Here is a 20,482-nt window from a genome sequence, read left to right on the forward strand (position 1 = left end):
GACAATGCTGTGTCTCTACCTTCTCCCATGAGCACCAAACTAATCTCCACGGGGACCAGCCCTGCTCATGAAGCAGAGCTCACCGGAAGGTATCAGACAGGTGACCAAGAATCCACCTATCTTTTTCCCACCTTCACCATCTAACTAGTCATCATTTGAAATCAAGTGTAGGTTTCTCTTTGTATAATATAGTATTCTGAAAATCTCTGCAGGCTTCATACACTTTCCAAACAACCCGAAAATGGGCTTGTATTGGGAACTGTTTGGCAGTAGGTCAAGAGAGTTAAGGTTTAGGATGTGTAAAGTCTGACAGAGTGACATGTTTTGGATTCTAAAGTGATGGTAACAGAACATTCACCATTGGAACTCGAGAGGACCAGCTGCTCGTGTGCAAAGATTTTGTCCACTAATCACCAGATCCATCCTGGGAATTTTTATTGAAGACTTCATCCTGGGAAGGCTGGTGATCGATCCCTTCATAAAAGGAGCCTCCGTTGTGCAGGAAAGTGCCCACGGCTCGCCCCTGCCGGGCGTGACCCACAGCATCGCTGAACACCTTGTTTATCTGCTCCTCTGAAGGCATCCACCAGTCAGGGTTGGAGGTACAGTGCATCCTAATGAATTCTGTGGGAATATACACAACAGTAAAAAAAACAAACAAAAAAAAAAGAGAGAGAGAAACAGCTGGTTTTTGCAGTGGATGGCAGAAAGGATGCTTAAACAGCAGCTCTATAAGGAAAGCTTTACGGGACATCAGATGTAGTGCCATGATGACATCACTTATTAGACTTTAAAACTTACACCATCTACATTTTCTACTCATGTGCAAAAATAAAAATTATGTGGGTGATCCCTCTAAGACATGTTTGCTATGAAAGGTCAACCTGATTTGTGAGGCATGGTCTGCACCATGCTAGGTTCAAAACCCTGTTGTTACATGCCCACATGTTTAGAATGCTAACTCTTTCCAGAAGCACAGCAAGTATCATGAGCATGGGATTCTTTAACCAGCTACTAATCTGCAGATTAAGAGCAAGAAAATAAAATCTCAGTAAGAACCTGCCTAAGTTTTGGTTCAGAAGAGATTTCCACGTTATTACAGGCTGTATTTCTATAATTGTGATATCTATACATCTACTGACAAATATTTTTTAGATGAATTTTCCTCTAAATATTTAATTTCACCAGATAGCAATTAGGAAGAGATAGTGTATAAAGAGTAGCTAAGACTCCAATGAAACAATCTCAGCCTCCCTCCAGCTGAGTTCAAATCAATCTTTCCTGTTTTCTCAGAGTCAGGGGACATGCAGAGTTCCCAAACAGCTATTTCACTAACATGGGCATCTGAAAACTGAAGTGAGCATTCTAGAAAAAGTCCTAAGTTAAACTGTGTGTGTGTTTTTTTTTTTGCACGGCTGATGGAAAGTTCAGGGTGACTGCTGTTTACACACCATTTCTTCTCCAGCACTGTTCCCCTTCTAAGACCACGGTTCTGGTCATAGGACTGGATTTGTCTGAGATTTATTTACGGAACCCTGATCCTATTTGCCCTTAGAAGCTGATGCTTTAAGAATTTGGACCAGAAAAATCTCATGAACTGAACTGTGTCTATCTTAGCATATAAACAGGGGCATTCCCTTCAATTTCATGCCTGAGGTGAGAGACTCATTCATCTCGTCCAAGTCCCAGCTCCAGGGGCCTTCCCTGGGATGAGAACTGTGTTTATTCAGCATCTCACCCTGCAAAACTGTCAGGAGCCAGATGGCTGATGGTGGGGTGCAAGCCTAGGCAACATCGAAGGACACCCACATCCTCAAACCCAGGTCACGGTCACTACAATGCTGAAGAGAGAGAAAGCAAGTGGGACCACTAGGCCTCACGTGTCTAGATCTCTCCCTATTACCTTTCTTGTGTTCACACTTACTTACAACTGTGACCATCCTCAGATCACCTCCAGCTAGGCTGTGGGCTCCGGAAGTCAGGGACTGTTTTCTGCTCCTCTCTGCTTCTCTTGGGTTTCCCACCTCAAGTATTCATAAGTATTCCCTAACTGTCTAAGCAGGCTCCCGACCTCTGTCCAGATGCCCCACTCTCACAGGAACATAAAAAAATGAAAGAAAGGTGCGCATGAGCAGAAATCAAGGCTAAGTGTTGAGGGCCACCCTGAGAATGTGCTGCTCTGGGACACCTGCACTGCCCCTCCTCAGCACCCACTGCTGTGACAGGACTTTCCCCAACACTGTGCCAGACGGTTACAAGCTCAAACAGATCGGAAGCATTGTCACGTCACTGACCCCCTCTTCCTGCTGGGGTCAAACCACCCCAGGGAACAGGCCAGCCTAGAATTTGACTTCACTTCCTGAAGCACCCCGCTTTCCATCCCTCAAGCGTCCAAATGTCTGCAACTTCCTTGGCCTTCCCAGGCTCGCTGACTACAAGGACGTCACCCTGGGAGTCATCACACCTAAGCCTTCAGGAAGGGAATCCCGTTTAGGTCAAAGGCCCGCCCCAAGATTTCAGCCTCTGGGACACATACAAGGGCTCTAACCAGCTGCCCTGACACATCAGCAGTTCCTGCCTATGCCTTCTCCACCCAAGGGCAGGGGAGGCCTGTGAGTCCTGCCCAGCTCTCCCGTGCTGGAGAGCACACGCTTATTGGGCAGCCTGGCCAGCATCGCTGTCCCAGCGGGCCTGGCGGCATTCCCAGGGCAGCAACACTAGCGCTTTGGGATCTAAATTAATCCCTCAGTTTCACAGACATGCTCATTAAAATGTAAAGTGTTTAAAAGGATTTATGGAAGGGGACAGTGAGCCCCCTTATCCCGATTCTTCATAAGCCTCAGGGCAAATTCCTGAATACAAACTGAGCACACTCTCAGCAGACACCCCCCGCCCCACTGCTAAGCTTACCACCACTCTGGTACCTCTGTCTGCTCTGATGATATTGGGGAATAAAGGAACCTATGGCTAGTTTGCTAAGACAGACACTGGAAATTTCCATCATCCAGACACTCTAAATGGAATTCTTAGACTGGCCAACAGGGGGCGCTAGCGCACCAGTGCCAAGTTATTATTAACAACACTGGTATCTTCATTCCAGGTGGCTTTGTCAAGTACGGGCCACCTGAATCAATCACCTGGGGTGGTCACTATGCCTCCCCTGTCCTCACCCCAGACCCGCTGAATCAGAAGTTCAGGGTGGGTCTGGGAATCTCTGCTGCCAATAATACTGTGCATGCACCTCAGTCACTGTGGGCATCAGGAGGGGGAGTGGGAGTGAGTGTCTTTCTGATGATGAAGGCCTTATCAGTGACAAGGTTTTTCCACTGCGACTTCTTCACCAGGAAATATTTTGATTCCTATCAGGAGTAAATCATTACTAAGTCTTTCCAACCAATTAAATCACTCAAACTATACAGGTTAAGTCTTTCCAACCAATAAAGTTACTCTTGAACCATATGCACGTTAATGTTTTGACATGGACTTTTCAGGTGCGAGTGGAGCGCATGTTGGAGCTGTGATGTTTCCACTGGTCTGTGTTGACTTGCACCCACTGAATCAATCACACATGTCTGGCTTCCTCCTCCTCACCCTCTGCCTGGCCTATCCGCTGTGCGGATCAGCTTCAGAGTAATCAGCTGTTAATACCGATGAAATGGTGTTATCTGAGCAGTATTTTTTAAATATGGAAACTTAAAAAAAACTGGAACAGAATCTGACTGGGCAAGAAATACTTTAGGCCTATGGAAAATTAACTAAATAAATTTAAGGAGCAGGGGCACGTACTCTCGACAAGGGCAGCTAGACTGGGGGAGGGTGCCGTAGGCTTCACACGAAAACGGGGTGAATTTTAGAATCCCTTCTTTCCCTCTGTGCTTTGCCCAGTGTTCCAGTTTTCCTGGAGGTGGCCTTCCCAAGCAGCAAAGAAAATCTGAACTTAAAGTGTGAAACATGAGGTGCTATGCAGCGCTTACGTGCCACCAAGTGCCAAAGCAAACAAGGAATTTTTAAAGAACTTCTCGATACCAAAGAGATGGGCTACATGAAGCCTATAAAGTCTCAGCGGAAAAAACCAAAATACAGTCAAGGCTGAACACTTGCACGGGGAGCCACAGCCAATGCGGTGAAATGAGATCACAGATGGACACTGAGCGGAAGATGCGGTACCTCGGAGGCATGTTACTTTAACTGGATCCAGAGGGCGTCTTTCAGGACCTGTCTCTCCTGACTGCACTGACCTTTTCCTTTTTCCAAGGCCGCATGAGTACTTAAGCTCATCGGTAGTGAAAACAAATCTGATGAGGTATCGAAGGAGCCGCCTCCCATCTTTCTTGGAAGAATTTACAGCCTCATCCCACTGTTTGCTCGTTATGTAGACAGGATAGTTGTTCAACAGCTGCTTGCTTCCCTGGAAAAGCGAAACATTTTCTCATTACCTACTGAGCTGGCCAGTCGGCAGCCCGGGCGATCTCCATTTCAAAGGCAAACATGCTTTTTAACCAAGTGGCTATGCTGACAATGAACCGGGTACTGACGAGCACAAGTAATTGCTCACTCTCAAAACGGGCACTTTTCAAATTACATTTGCATTTTCTATAACAAGAGCCAATGAGGTTTAATGAACACCTTTGAAAGAGGAGCTATTTATAACTTGCATTTTAACAGGTAGGTTAAAACGTGTCAAGATCCAATGACAGGAAACACTATTTAAATATAACCTGTAACTTTCCTTTTCAATCTATTAAAATATGCAAAAATGACTTTGAAGAGGGTGATCAAACAGGTCTCCTCATCCTTTGGTTGGCGGTTAAGTACTTTTAGGAATGACGCTGGTGGGTTATTTCCATAAGGTATTTTTTTTGTGTGTTTAAGGTACTTAATATCTGATAGCTGCTGTATTTCAGTGAAACAATATTAAAAAATGAATTTTAAAAAAGTGGAATTGTGGAAACAGAAAAAAAATAATCACTAATAATAATGCAAAACAAGTTTTCTCAAATTATAGCTTCTGCAAATGCCACTATTTTATCAACTCAAAATTTTCCTTAGTTTTCACCTTTATAATTTATGTCTGCTATAAAATTCCCAGGCTAAATAGCTGCAATGGGACTAATTATAGGAATTTCTGTAACATTTATAAGCCATGTTTAGTCAATTGCACCTACACAACCATTATTTTACTTCTGGTTGTCCATAAAATTCTACAGTCCAGGACAAATTAATTAACCCATGATCTCAGTTTTAATGTACTTCTTCCCCAGTAATTAAGGTGTACAAAATAAAGAAGGGAAACTCATTCAGTTTTACAACTTTGAAAGTTTACTGTAGGTTATAAATTGGCACTGTTTGAGTCTCACGGGTTTTTATTTTAAAAAGTGCTCTTTTCACTTAAGGTCTGAGAAGGGCAAACAGTATAGGAGCCGACAGGAAAGGAAGAGGCCGCAGACACAGCTGTGAATCTGTCACTGAATCACAGCCACAGAAACTCATCACCGCAGCCTCACACTCCGTGAAGCAGGGGTGTGACTGAGTGTCCTTTTTATAGGAAGCAACTGAGGGACGTAGTTTGAGGTTTGAATTTAGTCAGTTTGGGTTTGAACTGAATCTTAGTTCTGCGTCTTACTTGGTGCTTCTTGAGCAAGTTACTTCAACTGAGAGGAAGAACTAAATTATCCTAGGTTTAAACTATGAGTGTTTGGGAGCATAAACCAACCCTTGGCTGTGTCCTACATGTGATGAAAAGATGGGCGGGAGCGCAGAGGTTCCGAAGGGCCCCGTGGCCCAGACTGCTGCTTCACGGCAGGCGCGGCGAGACAGAGGGCTGGCTGGCACGTGCGGCAGCGCAGACAGAAAAGCGAGGGTGAAAGACACAGAACCACGGGGTCAGGCAACCACCCCGTGAGCTAGGCTACGGGGACCGCGGAGTGGCTGATTCCCAGGTGAAACAAGGCGTCCTCCACAAAGGTAAGGCGCACAGGGTCGGGCTGGGGGAGGGAGGAGGCAGATACCAGTGAGGAACGGTGTCTGTCACACAGTGGGCGCAATGGACGCCTGCTGAATGACCCCTGCTGGGACTCCCTGGAGGTCCAGGGGTGAAGACTGCGCTCCCAGTGCCGGGGACACGGCCCGACCCCGGGCCCGGGAAGATTCCACATACTGCAGAGCAGCTAAAGCCACGAGCAACACCTCCTGGGTCCGCACTCTAGAGCCTGGGAGCTGCGACGAGAAGCCGCCACAATGAGCCCGCACGCCTGGACGGAGAGCCAACCCTGCTCGCCTCAACTGGAGAAGGCCCATGCACAGCAGTGAAGACCGGCCCAGTCAGAGATAACATAGAGAGAGAAAAAGGAAGGAAGGAATGGGGAACCAGAAGAGTCCTGACACAAAGGCCCAGAGCGGAGAGCAGGGGCAGGAGGGAGCGGAGGCGAGGCTCTGGGGATGAGGAGAGCTGGGGAAAACGGGCCCTGGACGGGACAACTGGGAGAGGAGCCTGCGGGGGGCTCTCTCGGAGCCGTCTCGTAAGGAGAGGCGCGGCCAGGCCGCAGACAGGGCAGGGTGGGCGCAGAGCGAACGGAAGGAAGAGTGGAGAAGTGAATACAGACCAGACCTGTCTCTCAAGGGTTTGATCACCAAGGTTACCATTCAGCAGGTGCCTTCAACAACGGGCACTGGGACTGACCCCTGAACCTACCCTTCGAGGAGCAGCGGGCTGTGGTGTTAGGATGAAAGTGCCGCAGGGTGCTGTGGGGGATGGAGGGAGAAAGAAAAGATGACCGCTGAGGGAGCAAGGGGGCATCAAAGACGGGAGGATTTTCAGGGTGGGAAGACTTGGAACAAACACCGTCTCTGCCTGAGGGAATGACAGGTGCTGCTGCTGGTAAGTCGCCTCAGTCACGTCCGACTCTGTGCGACCGCACAGACGGCAGCCCACCAGGCTCCCCTGTCCCTGGGCTTCTCCAGGCAGGAACACTGCAGTGGGTTGCCATTTCCCTCTCCAGTGCATGCATGCACGCTAAGTTGCTCAGTCGTGTCTGACTCTGTGAGACCCTATGGTCAGCAGCCCACCAGGCTCCTCTGTCCACCGGATTCTCTAGGCAAGAACACTGGAGTGGGTTGCCATTTCCTTCTCCAAATGACAGGTGGGTTCTCCCATTTCGGTTCCCTCTGAGCCAAAAGAATGGCGGGAGACTTGCCCACGGAATTAAAACTTCTGTTTCTCCCCATCAGAGTACACAGGCGAATGTACTTCATGATGCATGACCTTTCTCCACAGGATATATACTCATTCATAAACCTCAGAGTCTACCGTGTCTTCTGTTAGCCCATCTGTCCTGGGGCACAGATGGCTGAAGTACTGGATGCTTCACCTTAAGGACACTCCACGCGGCGCACCGTCTCCCTTGCCATGGAGACCTACCTCGGCTGGCTGGTCGGCGGGCTGCGGGGCCGCCAGCTGGTTATGATGCTGCAACACCGTCTTCAGGTAATCTAACACGGCCTGGCAGGGCACTGGATGGAAGAGATCGCAACAACTGCACGTGAGCCGAACTGTGCTGGGAAAATAGAAAGCTTCAAAGGTTTAAAAAGATTTTTGATGTAAACATCTAAAAAAAAAAAAAAAAAAAACCGACTCATTTTCTAAAGGAAATAGAAATCTTCTTTCATTTGACATCCGCAGTTATTTCAGTTTGTAAACATGGAACAGATGCTACAGTTTGGGGAGAAATTTTGGGTTCAGCACAATTTAAGTCAAACTGACTCTTAAGATGAATTTGGGTCAATAATAATGATGTCACATTGAACAACTCACAGAACAGACATGTGGTCTTTGATTCAAGTTGTAACCTGAGCACCCAATGGTGCTTTTGAAAACTAAGGTACTGAACACTATAATGCTTCACTCATTTTAAATTGATGATACAATGCTCCTTATTAGTGCCATTCATCCCTAGTTCTTCAGGAAAGCAGTAAGTCATGCACTTTAGACCTGCTTCCTGACATGGACATGCCTTACCATGTAGCTCATCCCCGCTCCAGACACTCACCTGATCTGGTCCAATTCCGATTCAGTTAGTATGTATATCATTAACTGTTGTACTATATTTTTTGAGGCATAGTTTTATAGAACTATTGAATAATTACAATAAAACTGAACATACGAGCCCAATATACAGCCTGACATATTTTTGTACCACTGCAGAAATAATTCTTACATCTTAAGATTTATATTAGAGCCCTTTCTGGAGTATTAACTAATTGCTTTTAAAGGTCTCAGTATCTTAGTTAATAACCTAATTGACATGGATCATTGGCATTCTCTGTCCTGGCTATGTGTTTTCTTAGGATGTTTTTGTCACGTTAGAGAAGATAGTAAATATTTAACCTAAATCCTAATTTTAAAGTATTATCACTGAGCTTTCTTCACTTTTTTTCTCACATTTTTTTTTAAAGAGAGCAAATCGAAGTTATCATCTTTATCCCCTGCTAATAGCTCTGGGTTTTTTAAGGTGACATTACACTGCAACATAAGAAATTAAGCACACTTATAAAAAAAAAAAGAAAAACAGAAATCAAACACTGTATCAACATCCTTTGGGAGAATTTGAATGATAAGTACAAGTAGGTTAGGAAATTTTTCTTCTTGACAAGAAATATCTTCTTAAATAACATCCTTACAGATTTGTCTTACACATCGGTGTCACAGGTCACTCTTGCGTAGTCATCTGAATATATTCTTTAAATTAAAGAAGCATTTTGGGGACAACCACAAAAGTCAACAAAGAGAAGGCATATGTGTTTCAGTTTGAAGCAGGACTTTTACTAAGCCAAAGTTTAATAAAACTGGTCAAGTATCTCTAATTTTACCACTCTATTAAAAAGCCTAACTCACTTTATAAAGTCCATCCTGATGTAACTAAATCCTGTGATTTATAATTCTGCCAGATCCCGCCCAAACTCCTCTTAAGGGGTGCACTTACAGGATAACAGTTCCATGTTCTGACAGACACTTTTACCCTGGACATGGCTGAGTAGAGAGGCTAAGTCACTGAGAGCTAGAAAATCCACTTTCTAAACCATTTCTGCTCGGGTACGCAAAGTTCATGGAAGAGTCTGAGCAAGTTAACGGAACGACAAACAGCAATTTCCCACATTACTAGAGTTCCATAAACAAACTGTCCAACCCACTTGCTGATGCCACGGTGAGTGAGAATGAATCTTCTGGCAATGGGAACTGATGACAGGAAAAGAGTAGGAGACTTGAGAAGCTAATGGAGACAGGAAACAAGCTTGCTACAGAGTTCTGGCTTTTCACTAACTGTGTGGCCTTTGGGACTCCATTTAACTTCTGTGTTTAAGGGTTTCAGTAGCAGCAATGCAACTATATCTACGCCACTGCATTGCCAAGCGACCTGTGTGAGGTATTATCCTGGATTTAGTTTGGAAGTTCTAGTAAAATTTGTAAGTACTCACTGACTGATTAGGATTTGAATGAAATTCCTTTTACTACTTTGTCCACATTTTACATATGTTTATAGAAAATACGTTTAAGAACAAAATGCTTATAAAAACTGAATATTCAGTGTGACCTCAACCCTGCTAAAAATAATTATGTGCAAAGAGAAGAGACTGGACAGGAGCTAAGATGGCGGAGGAACAGGATGGGGAGACCACTTTATCCCCTACAAATTCATCGAAAGAACATCTGAACGCTGAGCAAACTTCACAAAACAACTTCTGATCGCTAGCAGAGGACATCAGGCACCCAGAAAAGCAGCCCATCATCTTCGAAAGGAGGTAGGACAAAATATAAAAGATAAAAAGAGAGACAAAAGAGCTGGGGACGGAGACCCATCCCGGGAAGGGAGTCGTAATAGAGGAAGTTTCCAGACACCAGGAAACCCTCTCACTGGTGGGTCTGGGGGACGTTTCCCAATCTCGGAGGGCAACCTAACTGGGAGGAAAAATAAATAAGGAAGAGACTGGAAAGAAATAAACCAAAGTGTCAATAATTAAAAATGATTTTTAAATTATTTTAAAAAATTAATTTAAAAAATTAATTCAAAATAATTAAAAACTTTATCCTTTACCATCCTTGTAAAGACCAATTTAAAAAAATTTCTACAGTGGGCATGAACCATAATAACTTCAAAGTTGTTTAAAAGAATGTCTACATAGCTGTTATCTCCCTTTCCTATGCCATCTATGACCTTCGGTGTTGCCTGTACAGGCTTGGAGGCAGACTCTCCCATCTCTACACCCCCAATATTCAGGCAGCAGTGCTAACCTCTGAGCAACGGCAGCTGACCCTAACATTCTGGAAGAAAATGGAATTTCACCTGCATTTACCGGCCATGGGGCTCTACTGAAGGCAGGTGGGTCCTGTGGGCTGATACCTGGGCACAGGGCTGAAGCCAGGAACACTGAGGACAAGGCTCAGGTCTAGTTACTTAAATTGACTCTGCAGAGCTGGCTGTTGTATTGTCTGAAAGACTTGTTAAGTAAGGTTCTTCCACGGAAAACTGCTGTTTTTGCCCTTGTTAAGAGTGCTTGGGTGTCAAGTACCTATTTTCCTGGCAGATCATTGCATTAACATCTTGATCAGCTTCTCTTGTTCATTCAGCATTATTTAATCTACTCTGCTATATAATTGCTTTTAAAGACTCAAAACATTTACTCCAAATACAGCACATACTATTTTATAGGGAGACTGAAAATTATTTACCATCCTCTGACAAGCGTGCCATCTGCGTGCTGTATCACCTTGAAGTGTCTGTCCTAGTCACACTGTCTCTGCAGAGTATAAGTTCCTGTGTTGTGAACGTCTAGAAATAAAGTGAGCTCTAAATATTACTCAGCCTACAGACACATGGCTGTTCTTTTGATAATGAAAATGTTCTGATTAATTTAACTGATATGTATAGATGCTATAACAGAACATGCCTGAAACTGGGCTGGAAATCAGGGACACAAGGATGACTGACTTAAGTCTCTGCCCTCAAGAACCTTACATGGCCTGCCTCTCCTTGTACCAAGACACCAGGAGAGAGAGCAAAAACTTGCCCTGCTACTGCAACAGAAGCAAGCATGATGTGCTATAGAAAGCGGTTCATTTTGCCTGAAACTGGGGTACTGAAGGATGAGCAGGAGTTCCTCGAGTGGGGAAAAGGGAGGGTATGTCCTTAGACTGGAGGGACAGCAGGAGTCAAGGGAAGACCAGAAGCAAGCGGTAGTGGATCTGCCTGCCAGTGCAGGAGACCTGGGTTCGATCCCTGGTTCAGGAAGATTCCCTGGAGTAGGAAATGGCAACCCACCTCAGCATTCTTGCCTGGAAAATTCCACGGACAGAGGAGCCTGGCAGGCTACAGTCCACGGCATTGCAGAGTCAGACACGACTGAGTGAGCATGCAGAAGCAAGTGCATGGAGGTTCAGGAATCACACATTGTCCAGAGGGGGTGGAGCACTCGGGGAATGGTGGGAACTGAGAGGCGAGCCTCCAAAGAAGAACAGGAAGACTTAGGGAGCGAAGGACATCATGTCGTGCCGCACTAAGGGTGCTGGAAATTTACTCATGCACCATGCGAAGCCAAGAGGCACTCAGCAAAGAGTGATGAGGGCGTTTTCAACCGGGAGAGCCCAGGATTGAAGAGATACTGCTGTTTTGAGTCAGGCATGGATGAAAGCCAGCGGGGAGAGAGGAGGACTCCGCACCGACGGGCACATACAAGTGGAATCAAAGGACAGAAGATGGACATGAAACAGGAACAGAGACACCTATGAATGGAGCCAAAGTTCCCCACCGGGCTAACTAACTGAACGCCGACCTGTCACAAGGTTAAGACCACCACCACCAACCTAAGAGAACCACCAAGATTTCTGTATCCTCAGGCACAGGACAGGGTCCCTCTAGGTCTCCTGAGGTTGCTCTGCGGGGAGTGTCTCCCAGAAGATCTAGCAGGCCCTTCGTTGTTACTTGATGAACTCAACACTTCAGCATTCCAGCGTTACTGATCTCATGTTACAGAGAACAGAAACTGAGGCTCAGAAGGGCTAAGTAACTTGCCCAAACCACCGCCAGCAAGTAGCAGGAGCAGAAATCCAAACCCAGGCTTGACGCTAAAGCCATTTTCCTCAGCTCATGCTCTTTTGGGTCCCAGTCTCACAGCTTACAGCGAGAGTCGTGTCACTGTTACCAAATTCTAAGTCAAAGAACTCAATTGTTTACTCCCCTGTTCCTATCACTTGCTCTAATCTTTTTTTACTCAGAACATAGTTGTGTCTCTTGACTCTCCCTAGAACACCCGCATTAAATATGATGGCTGTGTTTCTCAGGACCGGAAGTCGACCTGAGCCTCTCCCGCAGGACCGGAAGTCGACCTGAGCCTTCGCCCACAGGACCGGAAGTCGACCTGAGCCTCTCCCACAGGCACTTCCGGCACGTGTGAGCTGGAGCACAGCGCCAGCATGGCAGGCACCGGCAGAGACACTGCAGCCACGCCAGGGCTTTCTGTTCTCGCAAAACTAGCTATCCAGAAATGGACACTGATTCTTTATCTTTTAAAAATCTTCTTCGAATATCCTTACTTAAGATCAGACTGCATAATTCAAGGTTAGTTCTCTAGCGTGTAGCCTGTGAGTTAGTGCAACTGATCCTCATTATTTGCAGACTCTGTACATTTGCCCACTCACTAATGGACTTCCCAGGTGGTGCTAGTGGTAAAGAACCTAGCTGCCAACGCAGGAGACATGAGAGACTTGGGTCCGATCCCTGGGTCGGGAAGATCCCCTGGAGGAAGGCTTGGCAACCCACTCCAGTACCCTCGCCTGGAGAATCCCATGGACAGAGGAGCCTGGTGGGCTACAGTCCATGGGGTCGCAGACAGCCGAACACGACTGAAGTGACTCGGCACACACACGTGACTCACTGACATGGATCTGTAATGGGCAAAGTCGAATCTGAGCTCCTGCTGGCACTGGTGGACTCTGGCAGGTCACCGAGAAACCCGAGTGTCTGGAATCACACACTCCCAGCTGGGGCTGGACAAGGACACCTTCTGCCCGCTCGTTTCAGCCCAATGTGGTAGTGAGGGTTCGCTCCATGGTCTGTTCAGTGCCCTGTTTTTCTCATTTTTGTGCCTCTCCTGCGTGGTGATTTTGCAGTTTCACAGGGGTCCCAAACGCAGAGCTGAAGCCCTGTCTAGTGTTCCTGAGCACAGGCTGTGATGCACTTCAAGGGGAAGATGTGTATTAGATGATTTTTGTTCAGATGTGAGTCACAGGCTGTGAATTCAGTGTCAACCGGCCAGCACTATACATTAAACAAGGCCTCTTTAAACAAAAACACACTTAAAATGAGGCTATGAATTGACTGGTTGACAAAAACATTGCGACCTGAGGCTACACAGAACTACAGTGAATAACAAGAATCGACTATATTTTAAGGGTGGAAGAGGGTAGCAAACTACCTCTGTAAAATGTGAACATTAATTTTTGTTTGGAGTTATAAAGATAAATTGAGATGATCAAAAATGTACATTTAAAAAAGCGGAATGTTCTTTAATAATATCAACAGTTAAGTGTACCTTCCCTATATCTGCACTTAGAAAATTTCAAGGTTTTTTTTAATGTCACAGTTATTTTACTTTGGAAGTTATTATTTTTATATAAGTTAACAATATCATGTTAGTTCCAGGTGTACAACACAGTGATTCAGTTATATATGCATGAAAGTGAAAGTCACTCAGTCATGTCCGACTCTTGTGGCCCCATGGACTGTAGCCTGCTAGGCTCCTCTGTCCATGGGATTCTCCAGATAAGAATATGGAGTGGGTTGCCACACCCTCCTCTAGCAGATCTTCCTGACCCACGGATCAAACCTGCATTTTTATGTCCTACACTGGCAGGCAGGTTCCTTACCACGAGCGCCACCTGGGAAGCCCTCAGTTACATATAAATATGTGTGTGTATACATATATATATTTTTTTTTCTCCCAGATTCTTTTCCCATATAGGTTATTACATAATATTGAGCACAGTTCCTGGTTCTACATAGCAGATCCTTGTTGGTTATCCATTTTGCATAGAGTACTGCTGGAAGTGGTTTTTTAATTACCATATTTTATGTTTTTAATACTGACATTTTATCATATTTTAAAATCTCTAAACTTGGTGTTCAAAGGCAATTATAAAGGGCAATTAAGATTTGAAGTGTTTTTTCTTCTTAATGGAACATAAACTACTGGTGTGTCTTACATTCAATGAGGGTTGAAATTAGATGAAATATGGTATTTTATACCCATCTCCCTTATGAGTTCCCTTGAACCAGTGCTGACTGCAAGCTTTCTAAATAAAAGTGACTACTGTAACCTGACACCTTCTCCATTGAGAAGTCGGCCCATCATTTTTCTTCTTTTAATAACCTCTCAACTCTTTGTATCCCTGACCCAGTATCTTCCTTTTGTGACTTTTTTCTTTTAACCTATTTCCTTTAAAAAATTTAAACTTCTAAAGACTTTGTAATTTCTAGTGTGATGTAATGTCTAGTGTAATGTCTAGTGTAACTTCTAATACAAAAGAAAATGCTACCTCCTGGGATAAAATACTTAGTTACCTACATCTGCAAATAACTCTGGAAAGTAAGGCAAAGAGTACCTTCTAGAAGGCCCTCGCCTGCATGAAGCTGATAATCAATACAACTTTGCTGGATGTTTCACAAATAATACAATAAACAAAGGCTGTCTCACGTGGTGCTGGAAGGAACACCTCTTCCCAGTCTCCTTCCTTGAGGTGAGGGCTGTCGCCTCCCTGTCCCCATTTAAAAGCTGAAAGTACTTTTCCCCGTTAGACTAAATAGACTCATTTCTTTTTAATTCTTAGTTCAAGAACTACTCCCAGGTATGAACGCCTCACTTCAGGGAAAAAGAAAGAGACCAGAATCTCAGAGCTGCTCAACAGCGTGACTCTGGAGAGAGGGAAGCGCCCGAGAACTCTGCCCCTACTCCAGCCCAGGACAGGCGCCCATCATCTCCTGCACCTGATCCCCCTGCTCACTGCTGCATGCCCCTCTCCTCTTCATACTCATCCATCCGGCTTGGCTGTAAGAGGAGCGATCCTATCCTATGAAAAGAAAGCCCCAGGTCCTTCCATGGAAACATACTGGCCTCTAGGATAACAAAGGCTCACTGTGATCATTGGACGGCATGGACACTGCTTAGGGAAAACTGATCCCAAATCTCACAGGAAAGCTGCTGCTTGCAAAATACTCTTGTTATGTGCAAAACCAGACATTACTTGCCACACTTTTCTTCATAAGGGTAAAAAATAACAGACTCCCCTGACCCCCAACACCAAAGGGACAGCTAGCACAGAATGCCAGACTGGTTTCTTGGGTGATACCCACAGTCTGGTTTGTGTTTAGCCAAAGATGGAGCTTGGGGGGTGACGGCAAGAGGTCAATGATGTCCTTTTGATTCAAGTTTTCATATTAAGTGGCACTTTCAACCTGACGCCCAACACTCATGTCCCTGGGCAATGAATCATGAGTCAAGTAATCAAAAATAGCTTGTCTTTCCTGCATTTCACACTGTTTGTTACTATACATAATTGACAAAGTGATTTTTACCTACATAGTTGAGTTTCAGTCTGGACTAAACTCAGCTAAACTCATCAACATTTAGGAAATCAGTGAACTAAAATGAACCTGAATGGGCAAATTTAATTCAGATGACCATTATACCTACTACTGTGGGCAAGAATCCCTTAGAAGAAATGGAGGAGCCTTCAGTCAACAAGAGTCTGAAATGCAGTAGTACTTGGGTGCAATCTCAAGAATGACAGAATGATCTCTGTTCATTTTTAAGACAAGCCATTCAATATCACAGTAAACCAAGCCTGTGCCCCAACCACTAACGCAGAAGAAGCTGAATGTTTATGAAGACTTACAAGACGTTCTAGAACTAACACCAAAAAAAGATGCCCTTTACATTATAGGGGACTGGAATGCAAAAGTAGGAAGTCAAGAGATACCAGGAATAACATGCAAATTTGGCCTCAGAGAACAAAATGAAGCAGGGCAAAGGCTAATAGAGTTTTGCCAAGAGAACGCACTGGTCATAGCAAACACCCTCTTCCAACAACATAAGAGATGACTCTACACATGGACATCACCAGATGGTCAATACTGAAATCAGACTGATTATATTTTTTGCAGCCAAAGATGGAGAAGCTCCATACAGTCAGCAAAAACAAGACAGGGAGCTGACTGTGGCTCAGATCATGAACTCCTTATTACAAAATTCAGACTTAAATGGAAGAAAGTAAGGAAAACCACTAGGCCATTAAAGGTATCAGATCAATTCAGTTCAGTCACTCGGTTCTGACTCTGCGACCCCATGAACCGCAGCACGCCAGGCCTCCCTGTCCATCACCAACTCCCAGAGTTTACTCAAACTCATGTCCATCGAGTCGGTGATGCCATCCAACCATCTCATCCTCTGTCGTCCCCTTCTCCTCCTGCCTTCTATCTTTCCCAGCATCAGGGTCTTTTCCACCGAGTCAGTTCTTTGCATCAGGTGGCCAAAGTACTGGAGTTTCAGCTTCAGCATCAGTCCTTCCAATGAATATTCAGGACTGATTTCCTTTCGTATGACCTAAATCAAATCCCTTATGATTATACAGTGGAAGTGACAAATAGATTCAAGGGACTGGATCTCATAGACAGAGCGCCTGATGAACTAAGGACGGAGGTGTGTCACATTATACAGGAGGCGGTGATCAAAACCATCCCCAAGAAAAAGAAATGCAAAAACCAAGAAAAACACGGCTGTCTTCAGGAGGCCTTACAAATAGCTGAGAAAAGGAGAGAACTGAAAGGCAAAGGAAAAAGGGAAACATATACCCAACTGAATGCAGAGTTCCAAAGAACAGCAAGGAGAGATATGGAAGCCTTCCTCAGTGAACAATGCAAAGAAATAGAGGAAAACAATAGAATAGGCAAGACTAGAGATCTCTTGAAGAAAATCAGATACACCAAGGGAACATTTCATGCAAAGATGGGCTCAGTAAAGGACAGAAATGGTATGGACCTAACAGAAGCAGAAGATATTAAGAAGAGGTGGCAAGAATACACAGAACTATATGGAAGAGATCTTAATGACCCAGATAACCACGATGGTATGATCACTCACCTAAAGCCAGACATCCTGGAGTGTGTGAAGTCAAGTGGGCCTTAGGTAGCATCATTACGAACAAAGTTAGTGCAGGTGATGGAATTCCTGCTGAGTTATTTCAAGTCCTAAAACATGATGTTGTGAAAGTGCTGCACTCAATATGCCAGCAAATACGGAAAACTCAGCAGTGACCACAGGACTGGAAAAGGTCAGTTTTCATTCCAAACCCAAAGAAGGGCAATCCCAAAGAATGTTCAAACTACCATACAATTGTACTCATTTCACATGCCAGCAAAGTAATGCTCGAAATTCTCCAAGCCCAACTTCACCATTATATGAACTGAGAACTTCCAGATGTTCAAGATGGATTTTAGAAAAGGCAGAGGAACCAGAGATCAAATTGCAGAGAATTCCAGAAAAACATCTACTTCTGCTTCACTGACTATGCTAAAGCCTTTGACTTTCTGGATCACAACTGTGGAAAATTCTGAAAGAGATGGGAATACCAGACCACCTTACCTGTCTCCTGAGTAACTTGTATGCAGGTCAAGAAGCAACAGTTAGAACCAGACCTGTAACAACAGACTCGTTCAAAATGGGGAAAGGAGTACGTCAAGGCTGTATATTGTTACCCTGCTTATTTAACTTATAGCAGAGTACATCATGCAAAATGCTGGGCTGGATGAAGCACAAGCTGGAATTAAGATTGCTTCAGTAACATCAACAACCTCAGATATGCAGAAGACACCACCCTAATAGCAGAAAGCAAAGAGGAACTAAAGAGTCTCTTGATGAAGGTCAAAGAGGAGAATGAAAAGGCCGGCTTAAAATTGAACATTCAAAAAACAAAGATCATTGCATATAGTCCCATCACTTCACAGCAAATATATGGGGAAACAATAGAAAACAGTGACGAACTTTATTTTCTTGGGCTTCAAAATCACTGCAAGATGGTGACTGCAGCCACAAAATTAAAAGACAATTGCTCCTTGGAAGAAAAGCTATGACTAACCTAGACAGCATATTAAAAAGCAGAGACTTTGCCAACAAAGGTCTGTCTAGTCAAAGCTATGGTTTTTCCAGTAGTCATGTATGGATGTGAGAGTTGGACCATAAAGAAAGCTGAGCGCCGAAAAAGTGATGCTTTTGAACTATGGTGTTGGAGAAGACTATTGAAGAATCCCTTGGACTGCAAGGAGATCAAACCAGTCAAAGCTAAAAAATCAAACCTGAATATTCATTGGAAGGACTGATACTGCAACTGAAGGCCACCTGATGGGAAGAGTCGACTCATTACAAAGAGTCTGATGCTGGGGGAAATTCTGAAGGCAGGAGGAGAAGGGGACGACAGAGGATGAGATGGTTGCATGTCATCACTGACTCAATGGACGAGTTTAAACAAGCTCCGGGAGACGGTGAAGGACAGGGAAGCCTGGGGTCCTGCAGCTAATGGGGTCGCAGAGAGTTGGACAGAACTGAGTGAGTGAACAACAAATGGACTAATTAAAGCAATCATGGTTCTCTCTGTAGAATGGCTGTTCATTCGAGTTCATGGAGGTGACAGTTTATAGTAACAGTGGTGGGTGTTTACACCAACAGCGGTGATCACTAGCCTACTTTCAACAAGAGTCACTCAACGTCTGACCATCAAGAGGACTCAAGAAATTGCAGTATTTTTGTTTTTCTGGGCAGTAGAAAAGGACAATGATTAGTGGCAGGCCAACAATGATTTACTCCTTACACAGACATTTCACCTGTACAGATTCAGCAAAGAGCAGGTGGAGTGAACCCCAAATTTGCTCAGTAAGTTTATCAAGGATAGCTGGCTTGCCAAACATTCAGGATGAGGAAATTGGTAACAATACTCTGCATGTGTATCACATGTCCTTGTACTGTGAAACCCTTACCCAAGGTTCTGAACGGCTCATTTAAGAATCTGCCATTGGCTGACCCCCAGGACACCATGCTCTCCCCTAATGAAACAGCATGGGGGGTAAGATGCAACATACCCTTTTTGCATTAAAACCCATAGTTAATGGATCATAATTCACACAATTGTGAAAGTGGTAAAATTCCAGTCTGTCAGCTGTACCCCTCCCTCTGACCGGGAGAAACCAACAGCGCTCTGGTTCTACCGCATCCTTCCGGGTCCTGCCAGTCTCTCCCTGCAGTCAGTCTCCCTGCAGGAACAAGGCCAAGACCTTGCGTCTAACTCCAGGGCTCAAGCGCAACAGCCGAGAATGCATTTACCTCACCTCTCGCTTGTCTCCCACAGGACAAACTGCACGCAGTCTAACTCCAAGATATTCTGAGCCAAACCGCAGCACGATCCGGGAAATGTTTTAAATGAAAGGACAGAAGAAAGTAAACTTTTTGGTTTGGCACTTCTAACAAACAAGTGGGTAACTTTCACCAACATTTCCGTCTTTCTACATAAGCTACCAAATTGTGTGACGCAAAGACATTGAATAAGGAAAAGAACATTATTTCTATTTATGGATCAGCCTTAAAAATTTTAAATGTATTATGTATGCTTTACTTCGAACATTATATATTAATATAGTAGTACGTGCATGTAAATAATCAGTGGACGTGTACACTGGTGGATACATGCTCAAAATTTTTTAATCAATGGGCTGCATGATTAAAAAGGTTTTAGTTCCTAGACAAGGGATCGAACCCAAATCCTTGGCAATGAAAGTGCAGCGTCCTAACCACTGGACAGCCAGAGAATTCCTACTAAAAAGGTTTTACTGTCTTTTATTTATTTAGCATTGCTATATATTCTTTTTTTCAATTTTTTTTTAAATTGAAATACAGTTGATTTACAATATCGTGCCAGTCTCTCTGCAAAGCCACAGACATGTAGCCATGAACTCAAAGCTACATACAAAATCAGAACCTTCCCAAATAAGGAAAAAATGGCTTTGCAACCCACAGAAGATCTTGCCATAAAGATGACTTTACTACTCTGCAAATCTAGTGTCTCTGAGAGACAGCGAATGCCTCATGTTTAGCCAGGAGCACAACTAGTTTGGGACTAGCCTATCTTTGAGCTATTCCTTTTAGTTCACAGTTGCCTGTTAACTTTAAGGGGAGTTTGCATGCTAAAGAAACCACACCTGTTGCAACTTAACAAGAAAGGCGAGAGGTTAATGGAACAGAAGGGACAATTTGTTCTCTGAGCGCTGCCTTTGTAGGTGTCATTTCATTTCAGTTTCTATCACAGACTGATAAAACACATATATCAAAATCTTTACAGATACAAAAGCTATTTAGGAACAGGATCACTTTTTGAAGAAAACTCAAGCCCACA

The 20,482-nt window shown here is 44.4% G+C and overlaps 1 protein-coding gene across 1 annotated transcript in view; it reads right to left on the reverse strand.

The window, feature by feature from the left end:
* Positions 1 to 406: 406 nt before the first annotated feature.
* BEND4 (BEN domain containing 4) overlaps positions 407 to 20,482 on the reverse strand; it is a 29,033-nt gene continuing 8,957 nt past the window's right edge. Inside the window, exons 3-5 of the mRNA XM_061164784.1 lie at positions 7,418 to 7,509; positions 4,168 to 4,408; positions 407 to 624 (exon numbers count right to left, since the gene is read on the reverse strand). Coding sequence (XP_061020767.1) covers positions 407 to 624; positions 4,168 to 4,408; positions 7,418 to 7,509 — 551 coding nt within the window. The remainder of the gene's footprint in view (positions 625 to 4,167; positions 4,409 to 7,417; positions 7,510 to 20,482) is intronic.

Source organism: Dama dama, chromosome 17 (genome assembly GCF_033118175.1).
Source record: "Dama dama isolate Ldn47 chromosome 17, ASM3311817v1, whole genome shotgun sequence".
In the NCBI taxonomy this organism is placed as follows: Eukaryota; Metazoa; Chordata; class Mammalia; order Artiodactyla; family Cervidae; genus Dama; species Dama dama.